Source organism: Syngnathus leptorhynchus, chromosome 19 (genome assembly GCF_054491065.1).
Source record: "Syngnathus leptorhynchus isolate UIUO chromosome 19, UIUO_Slep, whole genome shotgun sequence".
NCBI lineage: Eukaryota > Metazoa > Chordata > Actinopteri > Syngnathiformes > Syngnathidae > Syngnathus > Syngnathus leptorhynchus.
In genome coordinates, this window is record NC_141213.1 from 5,045,929 (window position 1) to 5,069,538 (window position 23,610).

General features: G+C 41.2%; 5 protein-coding genes across 8 annotated transcripts; 2 read left to right on the top strand and 3 right to left on the bottom strand.

The window, feature by feature from the left end:
- Positions 1-77: 77 nt before the first annotated feature.
- nktr (natural killer cell triggering receptor) lies at positions 78-8,916 on the bottom strand. 3 transcript variants are annotated; one of them, XM_085938866.1, is made up of 17 exons: positions 8,797-8,916; positions 8,076-8,154; positions 7,566-7,640; positions 7,182-7,289; positions 6,948-6,992; positions 5,922-6,009; positions 5,157-5,186; positions 4,929-5,074; positions 4,611-4,830; positions 4,350-4,520; positions 4,173-4,260; positions 3,821-3,969; positions 1,263-3,746; positions 1,115-1,192; positions 968-1,027; positions 691-792; positions 78-521 (listed from the first exon to the last, which is right to left on the bottom strand). In XM_085938866.1, exons 2-17 carry the CDS (start codon positions 8,131-8,133, stop codon positions 452-454), a joined length of 3,972 nt encoding a protein of 1,323 aa, XP_085794992.1. In that variant the 5' UTR covers positions 8,134-8,154; positions 8,797-8,916; the 3' UTR covers positions 78-451. The 3 variants fall into 3 exon arrangements, with proteins under 3 accessions (XP_085794992.1, XP_085794993.1, XP_085794994.1); XM_085938867.1 differs by lacking the exons at positions 7,566-7,640; positions 8,076-8,154; positions 8,797-8,916 and adding an exon at positions 6,443-6,467 and having other exon boundaries at positions 79-521; positions 7,182-7,231; XM_085938868.1 differs by lacking the exons at positions 6,948-6,992; positions 7,182-7,289; positions 7,566-7,640; positions 8,076-8,154; positions 8,797-8,916 and adding an exon at positions 5,636-5,661 and having other exon boundaries at positions 79-521; positions 5,922-6,426.
- Positions 8,917-8,931: 15 nt separating this feature from the next.
- Positions 8,932-11,742, top strand: sec22c (SEC22 homolog C, vesicle trafficking protein). Of its 2 annotated transcripts, none has more exons than XM_085938872.1 (7): positions 8,932-9,149; positions 9,674-9,876; positions 9,983-10,146; positions 10,227-10,406; positions 10,480-10,598; positions 10,673-10,738; positions 10,807-11,742. In XM_085938872.1, exons 2-7 carry the CDS (start codon positions 9,695-9,697, stop codon positions 11,005-11,007), a joined length of 912 nt encoding a protein of 303 aa, XP_085794998.1. In that variant the 5' UTR covers positions 8,932-9,149; positions 9,674-9,694; the 3' UTR covers positions 11,008-11,742. The 2 variants fall into 2 exon arrangements, with proteins under 2 accessions (XP_085794998.1, XP_085794999.1); XM_085938873.1 differs by having other exon boundaries at positions 10,031-10,146.
- A 503-nt stretch (positions 11,743-12,245) lies between these two features.
- On the bottom strand, positions 12,246-13,614 carry mos (MOS proto-oncogene, serine/threonine kinase). The gene has a single exon (XM_085939395.1). It carries the CDS (start codon positions 13,393-13,395, stop codon positions 12,385-12,387), a length of 1,011 nt encoding a protein of 336 aa, XP_085795521.1. The 5' UTR covers positions 13,396-13,614; the 3' UTR covers positions 12,246-12,384.
- Positions 13,615-13,883: 269 nt separating this feature from the next.
- plag1 (pleiomorphic adenoma gene 1) lies at positions 13,884-21,579 on the bottom strand. The gene is made up of 3 exons (XM_085939393.1): positions 21,356-21,579; positions 19,290-19,640; positions 13,884-19,119 (listed from the first exon to the last, which is right to left on the bottom strand). Exons 2-3 carry the CDS (start codon positions 19,535-19,537, stop codon positions 17,940-17,942), a joined length of 1,428 nt encoding a protein of 475 aa, XP_085795519.1. The 5' UTR covers positions 19,538-19,640; positions 21,356-21,579; the 3' UTR covers positions 13,884-17,939.
- Positions 21,580-21,585: 6 nt separating this feature from the next.
- On the top strand, positions 21,586-23,120 carry chchd7 (coiled-coil-helix-coiled-coil-helix domain containing 7). Its single transcript, XM_085939396.1, has 4 exons — positions 21,586-21,979; positions 22,362-22,421; positions 22,523-22,621; positions 22,801-23,120. The coding sequence occupies exons 2-4, from the start codon at positions 22,368-22,370 to the stop codon at positions 22,903-22,905; spliced, it is 258 nt and encodes an 85-aa protein (XP_085795522.1). The 5' UTR covers positions 21,586-21,979; positions 22,362-22,367; the 3' UTR covers positions 22,906-23,120.
- The last annotated feature ends 490 nt before the right edge of the window (positions 23,121-23,610 follow it).

A 23,610-nucleotide genomic window follows, 5' to 3' on the forward strand; every position in this document is an offset into this window, starting at 1 on the left:
GTATTGCATTACCTACCTTCAACCACTAGAGACCAGCATTGGACAGTTTAGAAACTCAGGAGCGATATTGTTATTTATTGAACATCACCACTGATCATAACCCCCTAAAATATGATCCATACTTTCAACACAGTTACAAAACTCATCACACAGTCATCCGAACAACAACATTGATTAAAACTGCCAACCAACCCGAACGCATGAAAGCTGGAACTTTAAAGTAAAAACGTCACTAACAAACACATTTCTGATCAAAATTTTTCCCTTTAAGTATGATTACCATACAAATTGTCTTCTTCATTAGTTTTATGTACATTACATTCTTTTTGATCTATTGAATTAATTTCCAAGCATTGTAGCACAGTCATGGAGCTCTGTGCAAACTGGCGTGATCCCTCTCGGAGTAACTGGCCTGTAACAGAAAGTGGTGGGTCGTTGACAATGATTGGTCTCAGCTATAACGGCTGCTCCGACTGCGACTTCGTCGCCCGGACCAACTGCGACTGGATGATCGTGAGGATCTGTGAAAAGAAAAACAGGCATTAGCTACTCTGGTACATTATTAATCATTTGCATGAGGATAGTTTTTTTTTTTTCCTCTGGTAAAAAACAAAATAAATATGTATTTGTATATCTTTCCGAGTTGTAATTAGCTCGAGTTTCATTTCTTCGAGGAACTAATCCTTTTACCGTGATCTGCGGTCTGAACTGCGATAGCTGTCGCTTCTGCGGCGCCCTCGCCTCCGGCTCACACTTCGACTCCGGCTGGAATAGCTCTCGTAAGAGGCGGACCTTTGATGGGGGGAAGAAAAAAAAGTTCATTTTGATATCGTAAGTACAAAGGCATCTCGGTTTTACGACAGTATCATTTCTACAGCGGCGATATGTAGCATTTTAGTCACTAAACAAGACATGAAACACATTTCTAGTCCTACAATATGAATATATGAAATTGGGGGGGGGCTACCTGGATCTCCCGCGGTATTTATAGGAGCGACTTCTGGTATGACTTCTACTGTATGTTCGGCTGACATAAGGACAGAGGAAGGCAGGTTTGAGACAGACATCCAAAAATCTTAATTGACAAATCTCAGTTGATGAAATTCGGGTGTACCTGTGGCTCCTGGAGCTTCTGTATGTGCTGCTACGAGACCGGTCGCGCCCGTGTCTTCCTCGACTTCTGCTACGACTTCTGAAAGTGGAAAAACAGGCTTTGTTAAGATTCATTGTAAATCATACATTAGCACGATGTTAATTCTAACCTGGAAGAGTAGCTGGAGCTGCGTGATCGACTCCTGGACCTGCTGTAGGAGTGCGACCAGTCTCTGGTGCGGGATCGCTGACTGGAAGCCGAGCGCGACCTCCGGTTAGCTGAGCGCGATTTTCTCGGGGAATTCTCTCTGCTTACTCCAGCCGAGGGGGGGCTTTCCTCGCCGGAGCTCTCCTGGTTCCTCGGCCTTTGGTTGAGCCGCACCGTCTTGCGGACCTCGTCGAAGAGCGACCCTGGTCGGACCCTGTTCTTGCTCTTGATCTCCATTCGCACTCCATGAACATTGGCCATCTGGCTCTGCTGGGCGTGCATATTTTTGGTCATGAGCTGCGCTGTGTTCACATTCTGTAGAGAAGCCATTCCTTTCAAGGGCCTCCATTTGAAATTAATGACAGTGCTGGTCGGCTTGGCCGTATCTGTGGTGGTCAAAGAGGACTGTTCCGGGCTTTCAAGCTGAGGCAGGGCACTTTTACTTTCCTTGGCGGGCAAATTGGAGGTGGTTTTTAGGGTTTTTTCAGGGCTCACCGCTTCAACTGTGGTTTCAGCGTCATGTTCGGGAGTACAGATGTCCATATCATCCAGAGAGTTGAGTTCTTTGACACCGGATGCGTTAGCACTGTTCCTGTTCGAGGGCTGATAATGAGGCTCTGACGGTTTGGTGTTTTTATTATGATGTTCTTTTACCTTCAGCGGAACCTTGTTTTCCTCTTTATTAAGATTATTAATTGAAGATGATGAAGTTTGGTCTTTGTCTTTCTTTCCAACTGCAGCAATTGGGCTATGTTTGTCCCTCTTTGAGTCATCTTCATTGTCCTCCTCATCGAACTCTAAGGGCGGCTGCCAATGAAAAGTCTCCTTCAGCTTCTGACGTTTCTTTTTGGCTCGCTTGCTCTTGTCCTTCATGTGATGAGCTCCGCTTTTGCCCTCTCGACTCTTGTGTTTGCGCTTCCGTTTGGACTTCCTCTTGCTCTTGTGCTTCTCTGGCTTGGCAGCCTTCTCCGGGCTGGCCCGCGCCGGGCTGGAAGCATGGGCAGCTGCGGCTTCTGCAGAGTTCGAGGCCATTTTGTCGGCTTCGCGTTCTGATTCAGAACTGGCCTCGCCTTCCTCTTTCTCCGATAGCGCCAGTGCCCTGGTGGCTATGTTTTCTGGGTCACTGTCCGAATTCCAGCCAGTAAGGCCGGAGCTCTTCTTGTCAGGGTTGTGGCCAGATGGTTTGCGATCCTTTGCCAGGAAATCACTGTTGCTTTGGCTCGCTTTATCGCTATCACTGTCCCATCCAGATCTGTTATTAAAGCTATCCACTTGCAATGACGCGTTCTTCTTTGTCATTTCATCCTGGGTTCCCAAATGCTCTTTACTTCCTGTTGAGACGGCTTTATCAGGACTCGTCTCGACAGCTGCTTTCTTCTCTGACGAGACGTCTTGAGCACCTGATAGGTACTTGTCCATATTCTTGATCCTCATCAGAGATCGGTAATACTTTTTCCAATGTTTGTCAAGGGATTTCTTCTTCTTGTGCCTCAAGCGTGCAGAGTCTGATTCGCTGCTGTGACGGGATCTGGAGCCGCACTTGCTGACGCTCCGGCTTCTTGAGCGGCTGTAGGACTTGCTCCTAGAGGATCTGCTGGGCGAGCACTGTGTGACGTTCTTGTCCTTCTGTGACTCACTCGGCTCACATTTCTCCGGAACCGAGCTTGGAGCATTCTCTGAAGTAGCTTGTCCAATGGAAGAAATGTTTAACAAAGGTATTTGGACCTTGCTGTCCTGGGTATGGATGTAGGATGGCTTCCAGGGCTTCTGACCTGGCTTCCAGCGGGAGGGAGGTGGGCTATCGCTGAGTGGGATCACAGCGACATTTTCTGGAGCTGGGACAGTTGGCATTCTGGATGCAGGTGTGACTTTGCTGTCGGATAGCTTCCCAGTTTTATGGATGGTGGTGCCTGCTTTTGACTTGCTGGATTTCTGCTTTCTTGGAGATCTGGATAAACTCCTCTTTCTGCTTGGCGTGAACGACCTGGACCTGTGTCTGGATCGAGAATAGGACCGGGATCTAGAACGAGACCGGGAGCGACTTCGAGAGCGGGATGGGCTTCTGGATCGTGAATAAGAACTGGATATGGAATAAGACCTCGCCGGAGATCTGGATCGACTGGATATGCGCGATCGGGAGTAAGATCGGGACATAGACGACCGCCCTCTCGTGTGACGCTGACCTGAACAAGAACGAGATCTAGAGCGAGACGTTCTGACATTGGACCTTCTTGAAGAGGGGGACCTTTCTCCCGCTGATGCTAAAGGCTCTTGATGTCTGCTTTTGGAGCTCCTCTTCTTCCCGTGCTTACGTTTTTTAGATTTTTTCTTATGTTTGGTTCTTTTCTTTTTTTTAGGTAGCTGTGGCGGGCTGGACCTCTCTGAACTTCGGCCTGACGAACGCTCGGAGGACCTTGACCATGCGGACTCACTTCTGTTGTCCCATCTGCATAAGGATCAGCTATTTCAGTTCGGTGGGTTTCAAACATGATGTTTCATATTTCTATGATGTAACCTTACTGGTCTCCTTTGCTCCATCGTTCAACACTCGGCGGCTGATACGCTTTAGTCCGCATCATCTCCTCTTTCCAGTGGGGTGGAGTTTCACTGCTGCCTCTCTCGCCCACCGATGCAGATCGAGATTTAGACCGAGTGGGCGTGTGGTACCTCTGCGCACAAATCGACAAGGTCTAACACAAAGTAGGAACAAGATGGCTCCAAACAGTTCAAAAATTAAAACACAGACACACAATACCCCAAATTTGGCTTATTGTGCCTTTTGCTTAGAGTTTTTGCAGGGTGGAACTGATAATAACACATTAGTTCAATAGAAACTGAAGCGTTTTTATGATAATCGCATGAATCAACATACAATTGTTCCTCTGCCTCTGATCTTCCGTCCAGATTTTGAGATTGCTGGTTTCTGATCAGCTTCAAGAGTAGATTCTTGCTTCTCAACTCTGGGAAATCCAAAAATCAAACCTTTTATATCCATGCATGCCAGACATAAGCAATTTGGAGATGAGAATTGAATCCAACGGTAACTGACGTCTCCACTTTGTTCTCCTGGGCTGACATGTCCTGCCGCAGCAAGAAACGGTTCTCGGGAACAGGTGGGATCTCCTCTGGTCGGACGACGGGCTTTTCTCTCTTCCCGCCGTGCTCCTTCTCGCCTTCCATATCAGCATCTCCTATCTCTTCTTCAACGAGCTTGTCAGAGCTACAAAGGAATTGTTTGAATGCAAACTCCAAGCAAGCAAGCAAGCAGTTATTCAATTCATGTGATGGTAATGCACTTAGAAGGTATCACCTTTGTTTGGAAAATTCAAAGTCAACACTTTTCTCTTCACTGAGAAGTTTCCTCCGCTTTTTGGGGTGTTTATTCTTTCTGTGTCTCTTATGTTTACGACGTCTGGATTTTTCAGAGTCGCTCTCGGACTCCCCGAAAGAGGAGCTTGGGGATGACGAGTCAGAGGAGTTGAGTGAAGAGTCAGCAGAATGGGATGCCCTGATCCTTTTGCCTTCCAGAACTAAAAGACAAATCATGCAGATATCCTTGCATTAGTATTAAAATCAATCAATCAATCATAAAAAAAAAAAAATTCCTGATTCAGAATGTCTGACTTACCGTCATTTGCTGACTTGATGATCAGCTGTCCACAGTCCACCACCCTCACATCAGCATACGGCCGGCTTGCTGAATCGGTCTTCAGCCCCTCGATCTTCTTAATAACCTCAAAGCCGGAGATGACGAGGCCGAAGACGACGTGGACTCTTAAGTGTGCAAAAAAGGGGCAGACGTTTCATGTGTCTGTCGCTTAAAAAAAAAAGAGGTTTTGAAAAAACAACAACATACCCATCAAGATGAGGCGCCATCTTGGTTGTGCTGCTGGTGCAAAAGCCAAGCAAGACGCGTCAATCGACGGCGAGATGAGGACCGAACAAAAGAGAAAAAGGAGAACATGATTGAGAACCAAAAGGGAACGTCAACAGAGCCGGTGTTATTTTATGATGGGAAAAGATACAAAGACCATTTGCGCAAGGAGAGATTTGATTGCAAATGTACCGTGAATTTAGGCTGTTAATTTTCTTTTGTGTTTCTTTTTAACGGCAAATTCGGTTTTCAACAATTTTTCCCAGAGAACTCTGGACATTTTTTTTTTTTTTTTTTTATATTGCCTGTGGAGATTTCCCTGTAATAGGTCACCTCAAGCCATTTGTGACTACTGTTCACATCCAAAGTAAACACTCTGCAAAATGTTTAGATTTACAACTACATGGTAAAACTCAGGAGAGAGAAGAGAAGAGAGAAGCACAGCCTTGGAGACACATTACCTTGGAAGAGCAGGATGCTAGAGTTTCTGTAAATTTTACACAAAAAAAACGGCAAGAGAAGAAATGTAACACATTTGTGGGTAAAAAAAGGTTTGAATCGATGTTTCTCTGTACTATCATTTCTAAACTACACACAGAAAAGGATGGGGGTTCGATGCCCAAGCAGGTTAAGGGACAAGACAGCAAAAGTGGTACTTAAAAGCAATGATAACAATGTGATATTAAATCCGTAATCAGAATGGGTGACTTGGGGGGGGGGGGTTGATGGTCACAGAATGACGCTCACATAAAGAACTGTGAACCGTTGGTGTCTTTCCCACGATTGGCCATGGACAGCAGGAAGGCCCGGTCGTGTTTGAGAGTGAGATTCTCATCTGTGAGATAGAGAAAAACAAGAAGGGGGCGAGTGGGACGTTGTGTGAGGAGCGCAACACGGCAACGTGAGCTGATATGAATATTGAGGCAAAGACAAAAAAATTTGAAAAGAAATTGTGTCATCCGTCAAACCTTGTGATGGCCTCGCCCACGAGAAAGTAGTTTCAAGGGCTGCTGCTGCTTCGCATTATTGAGATCGATATTTACTTGCAAATGGAATCAAATTGATTCGTTATGGGGAGGAATAAGTGTTTGCGTGGTGGCAGCCTTGTAAAGGCCACTGCACCTTTTAACAACGTAACATAAAAAGAAATGTGTGCGGGCAGAGGCGGGAAGGCAAAAGCTCCCCTGTCAAACCCACTTGCGGTACAAATATGCTTTGGTGGTGCTGGTGGTGGAGGGGACAGTGTGGGCATGTGTACATGGGCTTACCTTCTCATTTTTGCAAAAGACCCCTCTACAAATAAAAGAATAACGTTGGAGAATTTTAGCCAAGGGATTCAAAAAAGAGAACGCCTACTCTCCATGCTGGGTCAAGAATATCCCCATTAAGCGTGACTATAGCCCAAATTGCACATATGCGGCGGCATTAAGGCCAGCAGAGAAATTGAAGTACACTACCGGTCAGAAGTCGACGGCCATACGCAACTAAGTAAACAAATACAGTGCAGCTCAGCCTTTGGAGAGCAGACCTCGCACCATTGCACAACAAATGCCAGTGGTATTTCTACAGGATAATGGTTCTTGCTTTTGACCGGTAGTGTACACAAAATATTCCGCCCCAGAAAAATGCACAATTCCAACTAGGGAATTCTGACATCTGAATGACCGACTATTTGCATGCAACAATTTGTTCATGCTTAAATTGCTTTGGTTTGAATTCAACATTTAAGAGTCAAAATAGATCGGGGAATTTGATCATTTTATAGCCAATTACCTTCAAAGTAGCCACCATAAATGGACTCTCCTCCTCTTCCGGTTCCTGTGAAGAAGTGACATATTCCAGATTGAAATTTGCGACGCAAGTACATCGTTGTGGATTCCAACAAATGTACATTTTATGACGTATCGTCCAGGTGAACGCAATGTGTCAAGAAAAATGAGAAAACACTTCGCATCACTTAGCTATAAGTCAATTGCTTGCTTGAGCTAAACAAGAAAGTGTCATCACCTTCAGTGAAGTCGCCACCCTGGATCATAAAATTCTTTACAACTCTGTGAAATGTGGAGCCTTTGTAGCACAGCTTTTTCCCTGTTATTTTGCCGGCTCCCTTTTCACCTGCGAGGGAAAACAAAGAAGCTCTGTCAATGAAAAGCTCACACAGAAGAACTACTTAATGAAGGGAAAGAATGAATTTGAGACAACCATCCTTCCACCCCAAAGGTATTTCATTTGAACAGAGGGCTAATTGTTTGAGATGAAGTCTTGGGTTACTCATCTTTTGCTTTAACTAAAGACAAGTTGTTTTCTTTAATTCTCATTGTCTGATGATATGGGCCATATCTTAAGATGTTTCTATGGGACGTTTGTATGAGAAAAAAGTTATCAACTCACCAGTACACAAACAGAGAAAATTTTTGCTGGTCTTGGGACAAATGTCAGAAAAGAGTTGAAAGACGATTCGTCCAACTGTGACACAAAAGAATAACAGGTAGGGAGAATATTCTGAGAAGTTTTATAGTACATTAGTCACCATCTTCATTAATTATAGCACAGTAACAACAACCGTGGGTGGAGAATAGAATTTTGTAAGAATTTTAATTGGTCACTAAAAAAAAGTGACACTGTTGGAGCCAGAGGTAATTAAAAAAAAACGTTTTTAGCCTTAGGTGAATAAACTGGTCTTGTTAGTACATTCATGCAGATGGTAGAGAGAAATTAAAGCCGGGCGTAGTGATAAAGGGCTTGCATGCCACGTTGTAAAGACGAATCCGGAAAATGATCAAACTTTGGAAGAAAAAGACTTGTCAGTGCCTTCTGTTATGAAGACATCCAGAGTCATCAAATTTCGGGACCCCTAAAATACATAAACATCAATAACATGCATTCCAAGAACGCTCTTACCAGGCTCCCGATTGAGCTCCACATCAAAGTAACACTGAGGGCGATCTTTCACCCCCATTGTGATCAAAGACCTGGTGACCTAAAACATAGAAGCACAGAAAATATAAAAACACTTCTATTCAGATTTGCCCGTGTTAGTGGATGGGGATCAGCTTGAAAAATGTGACAGATGAGAGTGAGGGAGAAGGTGGAGGCAGATGGGTGGAGGAAAGGTGATGATGCAGGGACAGAGGGCCGGATTAACACTTAATCCCAACCAATGTGCCTTTTATTGTCAAATTTCATGTAATTGGTCCACTTGCACCGCCAACGACATTGCACTCTATTAAATCACATTCTGTTTTCCTCACCACAAATTCCTTCTAATAATAGATAACAAATAAGCCTGCATTTTAGAAAGAACATACAGAGCCATGAAGGCTACATTAGAGATTATTACGACAAATCAACAAGTGATGCTCTTTAATTTAATGTCACCTGATAATCCACAATCACGATAATATGATTGTAAAATAAATGATCAACACGGTTAATTCCAGTCGGTTAGGTCAAAACGGTAACAAATCAAAATCTTGCACATGCTAACGCTATCGACAGTGCAAGGCGACTGCTAAGCGAGTCAAGGCTAACTAACCTAACGTGTGTTTTCGTGTCTACTAAAAGAGCATGGAAGGTCAAATTACACATATATAAGATCATAAATACATAGTAGCGCACAAACCTGTGTAGCACTAGCGAGTTCAATAATCAACTCAAGTCACTGCAGGAAGGAGCTTATGCTAACTCTTAGCGGATGTCTTAAGCAAAATGCCTTCTGTGTTTGGTCCCTCTCGGATTGCCGTACTGCGTAGGTCTATTTGTTGTGCTAGCTTTTGCTTGTTTAGCTAGCCTGTTAGCTGCTAATATCATGTACTAACAAGCTTATCGGAATTTCTCTTTCGACTTGTGAGAATCCAAAAATTAATATTACACACGTAACTCGCGACATTGCAGTGCTACTTTAAACAGGCGTCGTAATCAGCTAAATCAGCTACAGAATGCAAGGTGCAGAATGAAATCTTTTATTATCATGAGGTAAGGTGCAACTTTGCCCCAGTTACTTAAGTAACTTGCATACATTATATTTCGTAAAAGAAATCATTATGAATCCCAATTCATCAATGAAGTCTCAACCCAATTATGTGTTGGATAGTTTGTGAATTCTGCTTGAGTTATAATATTATTTTTACCTGTCAACTGAAGAAATTGTACTGTGCGGTGCTTATGAGTGAGCTGGGCCTCTTATTAAGTATATTGACAGTCAAAAGGAAAAAAAATAAATAAATAAATACAAATTCTTTCCCAAATTTTATTAAAATATCAAATGCATCTACTACATGTAACAATGCTCGTAGTGATATTTGGAATATTTTGAATGCATTTTTTTTTTTTTTCAAGACTTGGGGATTTGTGAAGTCAATTGTGTTTTCCTCTTAAAATGCAATGACTTTAAATATGAGCAATAGTGCAATTCCAGTCTTATTTATGATTAAGGTCATGATTATTTAAGACAACCTTCATTCTTGTCAGTGTTGTCTTTTCTTTCCCCACTTATGCAGACAGAAACGCACTGATGGATCATGTCTCTGATCCTGTTTGCCTTCGTGGTGAGGGTGAGAGATGGACTCCCTCTGTCCGCCTCCACCGACTTTGAGCACAACCGAGAGCTGCAGGAGAGGAAGCAGCAGCTCAGGACTATCAGCAAGACATTAGCTCTCCTCCCAGAAAGAGCCGCAGTCAAGGGCCAAGAGCTCAATATATAGTAAGTCCACACCAAGCTATCTCGCTGCAACAGAGAAACAGCGCTCTCTTGTGGTAATATTGGGAAACATGCGCACCTTTTTCTGGGGCTCTTGGCTCCCGTTCAGCATGGTGTCTTCAGAAGGCGTATCCTACATGAGCGTGTGCCACTGCAGCATTCCCATCGCGATGGCCTTCTGCTTCCTGGAAGACCTGCGCTGGGAATTCACAGCCTGCTACAATCACAGTGTTGTGTCACTGGCAGACAGACCCTATCCATTTTTGGAATTTGGTAAGTGTGGAAGAGAAATTGCCGTCATTTTTGATTCTTGAGACCTTCAGAGATGATCATCCTCCCCGTGTCCTCCGCAGACTGCACAATTCAGAAACTGAAGCAACAGTACAACTACAAGGGCGGCCCGGCCCTCCAGGTCACTTTAGCAGAGGTCCAGGAAGACCTGAGGCTCCACCCACCACAGGTTCTCAACCTGGAAGACGTTGAGCTTACCAATGGCTCTGCCAATGGCCACGTGGAGCAATCGGCCACTTCTAGTATGATTCCCCATCGCTGCTATACATCTTAATGCTGGGCTATTTTATGTGATATGATTTCGTATTTTTTCAGGCCAGAGTGTCAAACTGGAACCAGTGACAGCTCCGGGAATCCTTTCACTGGTCCTCAACATCATGTGTGCGTCATTGAACATCATCCGAGGCGTGCACCTTATAGAATACACATTCCAGGTACTAGCCAATTCCTGATTGCAATTTCTATAAAGGGATAAAGTACCAATATGTGAGCGCTTCTCTTCGCGCAGGACGACTACGACGGCGTGTGGAACGTCGTAGCATTCCTCGTGGCATTCCTCTGCTGCCTGCTTCAGGTAAATACACTTTAGTCACATTAATATGCCACGTCATCCCTGAAACGCCTTCCCCCCCCTCCCCACAGTGCCACCTGTACGTTTTCTACTCTCGCCTAAAAGCAGCAAAGTCCCTCAGCCTACTGAGCGCCATCGTTCTATGCAATGTCGTCTTGCGCGAGCTAAGGAACACCTGGCAGATCGCTTTCCACGTCGCCGTGGCCTCGCTATCCACCGTGCTCATCCTCCGACGTAAAGTCCAAGACAGGAACCACGACTGCGGGGTGTGACGCATCAGTCTATTTTGTATTGCACTGTTTTTTTTTTTTATATCAGGTGCCAGGGTCTATTTTTTTTGTAACCTTCCAGGGCGCGCTTTTGAGTGAGTTTATGGGCTTTGTGTCGGGGACACCTATAAATACTTACACCTAGATATCAGCCCCCCAAAGGTGGAAGGAATCCTAAGCTACAAGTATTAAGAAAATAAAAGCAGTGATTTGAAGGATTGAATCTTATTTGAATTTGTCTTAATGTTTTTTTTTTTTTTTTTTTAAATATGCTGCATATCAGAGTCCAGCTTCCATACTATAGTCTTAGTATGAACAATGTTTCTCTACATTAGGGTTTTATAATATATACTAGAAACATAGTTTTCATGCTATTGCAATCTTTGCTCAAACATTTTAAACTAAAGGCACATTTATTGGACCTCGTTTGTCTTTAACAGAGCAGTGGCAGCTATTTTTTTTTTGGGGGGGATAAAAATGCAGTCGTTTTTAGTACAAGCGTTACTTGACTGTAAATTGCAACATGTCCGTCCGCATTGTTGACAAAATAAAATATATGATGTCATCAATGTTTTAAGAATGATTGTAAAACATTTAAATGTGTTGCAGTTTTCTCCCAAATGTATTTTTTCCATTAGGAAGTAATTTACTATTAATCATAATAATTGCCAAATATATTTGTTATTTCAGGCTTTTATTTTATTTATTTGCTGTGGCTTAAGTGACATCTCATCAATAAATCAGATTGTTTCTATTTTCCTCAGTTATTACGTTTTCATTGAAAATCTCACCTCCATGTTGAAACAATAGGAAATGCTATAAACAGATTCTTTTGTTCAGACAATAAACATTTTAGATGTTACCTGCTGCCATTGGTCCACTTTTGGTGGTCTTTGGAGAAGGGAATCCCCGGTGTGCGATAGGATATACCCCCCCCCCCCCCCTTGTCTCTGCTGATGGTCCCGCTTGCTCGTTTCCTTATTTCGGGCTCTGAAGAAGACTGGAGAATCTGTTTATAGTTATACAAAGACATGATGAATCTCAACGAAATAATAGGAAAATGCTGATACATACCTTCTGGATTTTGGTCATTTTTCCTCTCACCCTCCAACAAAGGTCTGCTAGTTTAATACGAACATATCCATCCATCCATCTTGAACGCCGCTTACTTAATTTTAATTCAAAATGAATAAATCATAAATGATTAAGAAAGCTTAAAGTCAAAGGCTTGATACAAAAGGTTAATATTGTGAAACCGTTTTAATTAAAGTACATCATTACAATCTTGTCACAACAAAATACACTCACAAAACATTTAAAGCTTAAGACATTGGTTTAAAATATACATGGATACTAAAATGTTTCTAAAATCTTCACAAGTCACAATTTTGCATGGAGATTTTCCAGTTGTATTATCAGCTCTTGGGCGCTGAATCTTCTCAGGGGTTCTGCAGCCCAACATCTGCTTAGCAAAGTCTTGCAGAGCCTCCCATGCTCCGACTGGAACACAGCTTGCTCCTCAACCTTTGGTCGAAGGTTGTGAGCAACCACTGCGTAGAGGACATGCTGTCTGTCTCCCGTGTAGGGTTGCTCTCGTGTCATCAGCTGCCACATAGTGATGCCAAAGGAGAATATATCCGATTTTGCTGAGATGCCTTCACCCTTGAGTAATTCCGGTGCTGTATGCGTGTACGTGCCACCAGTGTGAATCAATGCATCTGAAGCTTGACGTTTCGTATCCATTTGAACTGAACATCCAAAGTCTGCAATCTTGCACACGCCCTCACGAGACACCAACACGTTGGCCGGTTTTATGTCCAGGTGAACGATCAGATGAGAGTGAAGGAACTGTAAACCACGCGTGATATCCAAAGAGTGAAGCAGCCACTTGTCCGACTCCAACGTCTCCTCCACACAGCCGTAAATAATCTGCTGGAGATTCCTGCTTCCGACATATTCCATTATGATCGTTCCGATGCTGCTTTCGTCTCCGAAATCGGTCGGCATGCACGTTGTGGCCGCGATGACCCGCACGATGTTAGGATGACGAAGGTGCGCGGCGTTCAGTTCCGCCCAAAAACTCTGGCGAGAAGCCAGTTTGTTTTTAGAGCATTTCTTCACTTTTTTTAAAGCTACGGTCGCTCCGAGGTATTTTGCCTTGTAGACAGAGCCGAAGCCCCCGGAGCCGATAGCCTGGACACAATGCAGCTCCTTCCAGTAGATGACAGAGGACCACAGGCGGCTGGTAACTTTGCCTTGGTGTCGCTGGACCGGGACCTGTAAAGTGGAGCCGAACGAAGCTTTGGCTAAAGGGCTGCTACAAGTCCCAATGTCCACAGAGGGGAAAATGTCTTTGGGGAGCACGCGAGTGGGGGGGACTGGAGAAGGCATGATTGAAGAGAACAAGCCCCGGGTTCACGTTGTTTTGACTCCTTCACAAAAAACGGCTTCTATCAGTCACCCTTGTCTTGCATTTTGACACCTCCTTTACAATTAAAGAATCACCGCTTTCAATTTAAGTTCATCAGAACTTCTGCGAAATGAAAAGTTCACATTACGCACTATCGGGGTATGGTGCTGATTTACTAATGGCGCATGTTTGTGACGTCATTTATAGGTCACCGTCTACATTTATAAACATTTTCTGTTTTAGTCAATTCTTTTTTCCTGATTAACTGTTCCATTTGTATTGGTGGCTTTGGGGATGGATCTAATTTATTATGTACACATTTCTGCTGTAAAATCACTAAAGTTTAAAAAAAAGTCTCTGGCTATAGACTTGTCTCTTCATAAACATACAGCTATTACGTATGGATTATGTTAGTAAGTCAACGTCACCGCCATGTTGGGTGTGACAAAACAAAAACCCACACAGAATATAAAATGTTCTTATGTTTATTCAACTTTCAATACATCGCATGGAAACACTGGAGTTGACAATGTCACCCCTTTTTAATAGCAGCAAGGTATGTAAATAAAAATCAGGTTATTATGCAAAACAATAAATAAACTGCCTCTTTGGATTATGTCAGTGTTTTAAAAAACCCAAACATCTATTTTACAAGGACTACAAACATATCTAAATATATACTTTTGATGTATACACACATACATGTACACAATTATGCAAATATAGGTGGGTTCATATGCATTACATGACTGTAGCTATATGCATACTGAGTACAGTATGTGTGTATATTTGCACATACATACCTACATATATACACATGTGTACATTGCGTATATACGCAGTACACAAATGCACGTACTTATACACCTAATTAGACATATATACTACACACAGGTTTATATACATACACGTACATATATATGAATGCATATACAGTATATATCAACATATATACTGCATCAATATACATTGTATATATGTACAGTATATAAATACATTGCCTATATGTATAAAAATATAACAGTAGTTTGTAAAATAGATTCAATAGTCAGAATTATCATATTTTACCCAATCAATTCCATCGCTTCTATGACCCTATTATACAATACAAAAAAAATACTAACATGGCTGGAATGCATTCATTGAATAGATTTCATCTCCTTTTGAATGTTGTCACATATATCGCCCCCCCCCCCAAAAAAAAACAAAACCTTCACTTTTGCAATTGCTCTCCCAATGACAAGACTTCCCAATATTAAAAAAAACAACAACAACACATTCAGAGTAAATACGCGGGGATGATTGCGAGATACAATTTGTAAAAACAAAGACTAACGCGTCACAGTAGAGTAAAACTATATGGAGATATATCGTACAACTAGTCGTGCACATGCCAGCTGCTCTGCTAAAATGACTACTTTTAAAACAAACAATACATTCTAAAACTATAAAAGAGGTCTGTAGCACCTTAAGGAGCTTTAGAAGTATGTTAGCAGCTTGATCCAATAGAAAAATATATTGCAATATTGCAGTGTTTTTTCCATACACATTCAAAATGTTTTGCTGGTACCACCGAAGCGTTCAAAGAAGTTTGGAATGAAAGGTTGAGGGTATTTTTCCACACTTGACTGCGCTAGCATGTGGTCGAAGGATTTTATCCACATGTACTTTGTTGTATTTTTATCTTTTTTTTTTCAAGTGTGCTTTTTTTCCCCACCCTCAGCAATTAAATCTTTCATCCCTGCCACTTCCAAATGCTGTTTGGTAATCTTCTCCTATAGCAGCTTTTAGGCAGAAAAAAAAAAAAAAACTATACACAACTTTTGTCACACTGCGATCCAACCTTGGCAGAAAAATAAATCTATTTAAGGTTTAATTTTCGACCCCTCAACATACACACACACACACACACACACACACACACACACACACACACACACACACACACACACACACACACACACACACACACACACACACACACACACACACACACACACACACACACACACACATACTATGTGCAAGTAAAGCAAAAATTATACTTTGAAAGAGGGAAAAAAAAACACTGTCACAATGTACCTGTAAAAGTAAAATATCTTATGCTCTATTTACATGTTATTGTTCTAAATGTGATATTTACATTCATGACAAAAGTTCTGAAGAAACTGAAGTGGAGAAAATGAATTTTGGGGGGGAAATAAGCAGCTTGGTAACATTTCTTTCAAAACCACAAAGCTTATTACTATAAGCAAACGTTTGCAAATGCTTTAAAACAAACCAAATTCAACTCGGCATTCGAAAACGTGCATCTTACCAAATCCAAGAATTGAGGAAGGAAATGGATACAAACAAAGCAACTTCAAAGTAAATCACTGAAGCATTAAAAACGAGATGCTTGTGAGGTACGGCAAATGATAACACTGTTAATTGTGAGTCAAGCATTTCATGTAGAAATGTTATATGCTGGTAGTACAAGAAGAAATCTTTTTTTTTTTTGCAGTCCAAAGAATAAAATCAAAACATTACGTACATCATTGCCATCTGCATTCACAAATTCCTTTTGTCATCTTTTAAAATATATCATATTTCACTTTTTTTTTATTTTAAATGTATCTTGAGATTTCTTCAAAAATGGCCTAAGTTACTTTGAGTAAAAAAATAGTAATGTAATGTAATGTGTGGAACGAGAGGTCTTGGTGGTTACAAAAATATATTACACATTGTGACAGTGCTAAATTTAGTATGCACAATGATGCGAAAACAAAAACCTACATTTCCAATATAAAAAAATATTTTATAATATACACATTCTGTGGGTGCTTGTTCTAACTACTTTGCAACGATTCCATGTACAATGAGTGCAAAACCTTTTAGCTTTAATTGTATTTACTATATGATGGCGTCATTCAACTATGAAGTCAATTTTTTTCCACATACTTTTTTTTTTTAATCAAAAGTACATGTTTACAAAGTGCGGGTGATATACTGGACATATTATATCCAGATGGAAGCCAGTTGCATTTACAGTTACAATTCCGAGGCCTCCATCATGATAGCTGTATGACAGATATGTAAATTTAATTGTGTCCATTTTGTTTACAAATGACAACAAAGGCAGATCTGGTGAGTGTTGAAAACACGTTTTGAAAGCAAAACTGCTTCATAATTTTAAATTCAAAGAGATCACTTTATTATGTTAATATTTTAATGTTTATTCAGTTTCTAGAGATGAATTTTTAAAAAAGATTATCCCATTAATGAGCTACTACAAATTCAGACTTTTCTTTGTCTTGTTTTAAGTGCTTTTGGTCAGCTGTGAGCATTTAAAGTTTTTATTAAGATTTTACTTCATAAGTCTTTTTGAAATTGAATTTTGAAACACCACAGAAAAGAATGCTGTTAACTGCCACATTAAAATAAAATGCATAAGTGGAATTTTGACACTGACACTGAATTGGCAAAGTATGAAAAAAAATCTATTACAAAGGAAATTCAAATGTATAACTGTAATACTAAAACCAATACTCAGTAGTTCCTATTACCTCGTCCTTAATAATATGAAATTCATTATGTTATTCTTTACTAGTACAATTATTTTCTCTCTAGTTCGGCAGACATAGGCCTCCGCATGAAAGTCACCCTTGATTTTACTTGTATGATAATAATATCAGAATTAGACACACTGGACTGATACGGATGGAAGCAGATCTCAGAAATGGATTATAGTTATCAAGTAAAATGGTCAGCAGCTGCTTTTAGTAAATGATGTGTTAAGTACTAGCAAAAGGGGTGATGATGTCAATGTGACAGTCAGGTCATTTTGAAATTAAATATAAAAGCTAGGAAGCAAGCAAGCAAGCAAGCAAGCAAAAAAAAAAAAAAAGATGCATACAGAATGCCTAATTTTTATACAACCAAAGAAAGTTAGCGAGAGATTAATAAAGACATAGCAATTACTCATGTATATATTTTTGAAAAATATCCACATCCCAAAAGGGCAAGTTCCTAGTTTCAGTGTACTGTTGTTGGTTGTGTTTGTTTTCGGTTTGAAAATTCATGCAATCAGACTGAATTTCATGCCAGAGTGGCCCCGCAAAATTTGATGGCAAAAACGTTTTGGATAATTCTCCAACTGATTGCATACAAAACCAGCAGTGTTTTTCCTCTCAGGGACACATTTTTGTAAATACATTGTAAATATTTTCCTTCGCATCTACAATCAATATTGCAGTTAAACTGCGCTCTCCCACAATATTGCAAACCTTTTTTTTTTGCAATTTCTTTGATGCTTTTACATGCTCAATCCTTTTGTGTCAGTTTTACAGTTAATTCCCTTCTGGGAGTGATGAATAAACATCTTCAAGCAAGCACACTTTGCCACCAATTTTGAGAACATTGAACGTGTCATCAAAGTGATGTCAAATGAATACGGTCTCTGAACAGTGCAGATTGTCACCTATCTTGGTCGGTCAATATGTGTGTGTGTGCGTGTGTGTGTGTGTCAAGCACAAACCTTCCGGGATCACTGAAAAGCTTGATGAAAGCGGGGCAACGTGGTGGGTGTGCTCAGGTTGCAAATAAAAGAAGCTTGGCTCTGAAGCGGACTCTGTGCAGCCTCCGGGACTTGGGAAGGCTCGGGGGGCAGGTGGAGATGTACGTTCTCTTCGTTCAGTGTATGCTGCCCCTCGCTGCCCCCTGTATGATTGTAGAGGGGCCCGTGTAGCGGTAAAAAATTGAAAAGCTGCGAGAAGTCCATCAGGGAGGACGAGGAGGATGCGAGTGAGTCGCTTGCCAAAGCAGCTGTCGCCATCGATGTGGCAATTTTGGACAAGGACCTTTCCTCACTTGATTCTTCCAGCATATCCACATGATCTCCCGTCTCAAGTTTGCAGATAGGGAGTTGCGGATCTTGCGCCGCAGAGGATGAGGAGGGAAAGCCGCTCTGTAGCTCCAATAGATAGCTCTCCAGTTCTCCCTTTAGATTCTGCTCCCGTTCCTGTGAGGAGACAGCGTATGAGGTAATGTTGGAGCCCAATGGGTATTTTAAAGAGCGCAGGTGCGCGGGGTTGGGGAGAGGCTCCGAGTCCAGGATGGGGCCGGTGTAGAAGTTGTGCTGAAGCGGCATTGTTGTCAGCGTGTCTGGGAGTTCTCCCTTAATTCCCCCTGGCACCAAGTCATAGACAACAGGCTCCAGCAAATCCGCGGGCTCGGTTTTCACCCTCAGCAGCTCCTGAGGGTGACTCTTCTTAACGTGCCGTGTCAGGTGGTCCTTCCTACCAAAGCGCTGGGCACAGTATTGACAAAGGAAATCCTTACGTCCCGTGTGGACCACCATGTGGCGCCGGACATCTTTACGGGTATAAAAGCGCCGCTCGCAATGCTCGCAGTGATGCTTTTTCTCTTTGGTCCCACCGGAAGACTTGCCGGCGTGACTTTTGAGGTGTTCCAGAAGCACTCCGGTACTAGGGAACGGCTGCAGGCACACTTGGCAGGTGAGATCTCCGTTATTGGCAGCGTGAAGGGCAACGTGGCGCTTGAAGCCCAACTTGGTGTTGTAGCTCTTACCGCACTCCTGACATGCAAATGCCTCCTTATATGGGTCATGGATGTGGAGATGATTCTTTAGGTGGTCCTTGCGGTGAAACATTTTTTCACAGTATGAACACTTGTGGGTCTTTTCTGGTGAGTGAGTTGCCATATGCCTTTGGGAAAGAGACACCATCTATGAGCTCTCGGTACTGATAACATAAATTGGCTAATTTGATTTCATTCCCGACACCAAACATCGAGTCAGCAATAATTAATCACCTCCCGGACGTACCTGTTATGACACAATGTTACAACACAAAGAGTAACTGCTGCTTTTGCGTACCTCAGCAACTTGTATTTCGAGACAAAAGCCTTGGTGCAGCCAGGCTGGGAGCAGCAGTAGGGTCTCTCACCGGTGTGAGAGTAAGAGTGCACCTTCAACTTCTCCAAACTGTTGAAAGCTTTCTGGCAGTCTTGGCAAGGGAAATTCCTTTTTTGCTTTCCCTCTGCTCTTTTGCGCCTCCCCATGGGTGGTGCAAGCTTTGCTTGCTCCACACCTTGGTCAAGGTGGCCCTGGGTTCCTGTGGCCATGGCACCTTAAGGCAGACCACTTACATGGATAGAGGTGCACTTCCCAAATTGTGCTGATGCAAGTACCTTATCCAGTTTTTCAACATCGTCCGGGGGCGCGAGCCTGAGGTAGATAGAGAATAAATGGCATCATGTCAAACTGTTGCCATCACAAAAAAAGTTGGACAGACTTAAATGTAACAAGATGACCTTATTTTTTATTTATTATTAATTATATGGTGGAAGACTACTTTGGGGGACTTTTTATATACATGTAATTCAGCATAAACAAGGATAAATCGCAGTTTATGGCGTTTTATTTTCCATGTTAACATTAACCAAGCAGACATTTGTTCAGGGAAATTATATGGTTTAGTTGAAAATTTGGGGTGTTTATTAGTTTTGGTTTTACAGCAAACAAACTAACAGTAATAAATAAACAGCTGGAAGCAAACAAACTTTTCCTCTAATTTGAAGAATTTTGCAAGTTATTGTCATCTTTTTGCTTCCTTAAAGTGATGCTATACAGCAATCTCCCATTTCTTGACATTGACAGAGGCACCAAACAGGTACTAATACTTAAAAAAGACAGTTTTGAAGTTTAAACTGTGTTTTAAGCTTGTAAATTGTAAAATTCATGTTTTTATACTGGCTCTCGTCACTGTGCTGTTAAAATGAATATGATAAAAGCAAATACTGTGCAGTACAGACCAGTGATTTTAAAAGTGCCACTAGTGATGGTACGCAAAAGAATAATTACCATCATAATTCAGTTGTATTTCACTTTGGCCTAAATCTGCATTCATTTTTTTTTTTATGAACTGGATCTATTTTTTAATATGTTCATTTTTTTTTATTTATGCACTGCTGGTAAACCTGAAAACGTTTAGCACTCCTGCTCAAATCATTTTGAATAACAAGTGCAGTATCATTGTCAAATCAACAACAAATAAGCTTTCTCAGAGCAAGCTGCAAAACATGATCACAAAAAATATTGAATGCAATGATATACGGGTGAACACGTGCTCAGCGTTGCTTGGAAATGTTGAGCCAGCTCGCATGCCAAGTTGTTTTCACTGTCATTTGCAAAAAAAAAAAAAAAAAAAAAAGGAAAGAAAACAAAAGAAGGGAACAAAATCGCTACAAGTTGACTTTTGCTGGATGCTGTCAGTGACAAACAGGGACACATGCTGCACGTACAAGTCAGCAAAGCCCTTTCTAGTTAGTTTGCCAACCTATCTACTAGCGCTACTTGAATTTCTTATCGAACAGAGTCTTATCTTGACTGGCTTTGAACCAACGTCAGTTACCCGAACTGGCTGTAAATATTGTGATTGCGGTAGAAAATGACATCAAGCCGATGAAGATGTTTGTAAAGAGCGGAGAACAGATGGTTTGCATCGATGATGATCGATTGACAAGCTCAACTGACTCCGTAGCGTGAACACTATTCACCGCAGCCACCAGGAAACACCAGAAAATAAGACTTTATTGTTTTTGTCATGAACCAATGTTTCATTATTATTATTATCCATTAACATTGATTCCGTCAGTAGGCTGCGATCAACTTTTATCAACTCCTTAACTACTGCACTCTTATTTTTATTTTTTTAATAGTCATTAGAGTTCATAGAGGTGCGCGGTAACGCTGTGTTGGACATAATTTGTTAAAAAGGTGTTTATACAGAAGCCATGCCGGGTTCTTCTCTGTGGTCACAAAGTGGGCAGAGATTAACACAAACTTTTTTTCCGAGCTCACCCGTCTCTCATAATTTGAATAACCCCGATATTTTAATTCAAGAAATGAGTAACGGTATGCTTAATTTACATGAAACTTACCCTAGTCGCTTCAACATCCCTTTTGCTGTGTTTTTCTTGACTTTCAACTATTTTCCGAATTTTTAATAATTTTTTTCTCATATTTTTGCCAGACGCGGCGGGCCTGAAATTTGTTTGCTTTCCTATCTTTCGAGCAGCCATTGTATGTGCGCTGCAATGCAACCGCACTTGGATCTAAGTCACGCCCATTTAAGGTTGCACTATGTTGAATAAGTCGCTGACACTTTCACTTTGCTCTCACTTGAAGACGTCTTTTGGCAAAACATATTTGTAACACTTCTAATATCAGACGGCAGGCCTTTCAAACGCGTTTCCATTAAAGCTAATATGTTAGGAGAATGTACACGCCTGCCAAGAAACTCATAGGGTCGTTAGGTTGCCAGTCTGTAAGGACGACATTTAGGGGATCCTATTGGCTGACACTGCTGCCAGTTTTACATTCAAGAGCTCCTATTGGTAGACTCTGCTATCAATCACCCGTTACTGTTTTGTTATTGCTGCTGCACACAGTCGCTCAGTTGGCATGAAAATAATAACACTAACTATGGATATTGGGATCTAATTTATGAAATATATGCTTTATTATAGTCACCCCTTGAAGACACATCCCCAGATTCTTCACGGGTAAGTTGAAGGCATTGCATTTCTTCCTGACATTTTGTGTTATCCAAGAACTACACGAGGAAGTAGAGGTCAAAGCTTTGCAATACGTATTCAAATAAAATCTATTTCATGCACATTCAATGACTACATTTCTGCTACTTCATTCACATTAGACACATGCATTTCCTATTTTAAACATTTTGCACTTTATAACGACGTATTGTTTGTGTGTAAATGTTATTGCGCACTGTACTTTAGCTTTCTCAATTATCTGTACTTCGTTTTATTCTGATGACTTTTTACTCCATATTTTTTAAAAATATAATGAGTCAAAAGTGCCCATTGGAATGAATGGAAATCGTGCTGGAGGTGTAACAACGTTTTTTTTTTTGTGTCTACACAGATACAAATGGCCAAAAATGCCAGAAAATTCAGGAATGAAGACATAAATCCTTGCATTGACGTAAGTCCTTATTATCCTTAGCAATATGGATCTTGTTTTGTTGTACCGTTTTGACAATGTTTGATCAATTTCTTTTGTATTTTATTTTATTTTTTCCATAGGAAGGCGATGCTTCGCAGAAGTGCTTGGATTCTTCTAACTATAATAAGGATATGTGCACCGTCTACTTCCAGAGATACAAGAACTGCAGGAAATATTGGGTATATAAGTATGCATTTACCTTTAAATTTGTGGGGTCTGAATATGCAGGAAATTACGGCACCATACATAAAATGTGGGAATAACGAGATATATACAGTGTACAGTACTGGGGGTATTGTATTTACCTTTTTTTGTCATCGCAATGTTTTTGCTCATTATTTTCTTTCTTCCTCCTCAGCACAACATAATGTTGCACAGGAGGAGTGAGGGTGTAAAGCCTGACATGCCCACTGCTACAGAAAGGCAGGAGATTCTCTCTGGCATTGGAGGGAAGCCATATTGAGGAGCCATGAAGTTTATACAGAGACACCAGAGGTTTTTCGTACCTTCTGCTGTTGCTGAAACACTGCACGCTTCGTCGATTCTGAGACGTTTTGTGAAGACAAAAACCATGAGAGCAATTTTTGAAAACAATGTCATGTCATTGTAATTAGTTTTATCGAAGCATTTTTCTTTTTGTAAAAATGAATGTACATCCAGTAAACATTCTCGATCAAAGTTGCGTGTTGTTGTGTTGTAGAATAAAAGAAAATGCTTGAAGCTTGAGGTCAAACAAATCAATACTGGGAACTGCACAAAATTCACTTACAGTACTACAAAGTATTTGTTCAGTGTCTTTATTGACCAGTAAGGACTTTGTCAGTTAGTTGTGCAAATTTCATCTGAAGCCAAATCTACTTCAAAATTGCTCACTGGGTAGGCTCTGAATAGATAGAAAATTGCTCATTAGATTCTAGTCTATTTGAATGTTTTCCCCCAATACCAATTAATAAAAAATATAGGCAGATTTATCTAGATAGTGCCAGATTGTGGCAAAGCGTGCTGGAGCTCTTCAATTCACTTCTAATTGTGTCACTGGCACCAACATACCACAAGGTAGCGCCAAAAGTGAGCTTTTCAGCAAATTGTGTATAGGCTCCTATTAACATATACAGAGATTTACTGTATATGAATTAAGACAAAAACTACCAAGGGGAAAAATAAAAAA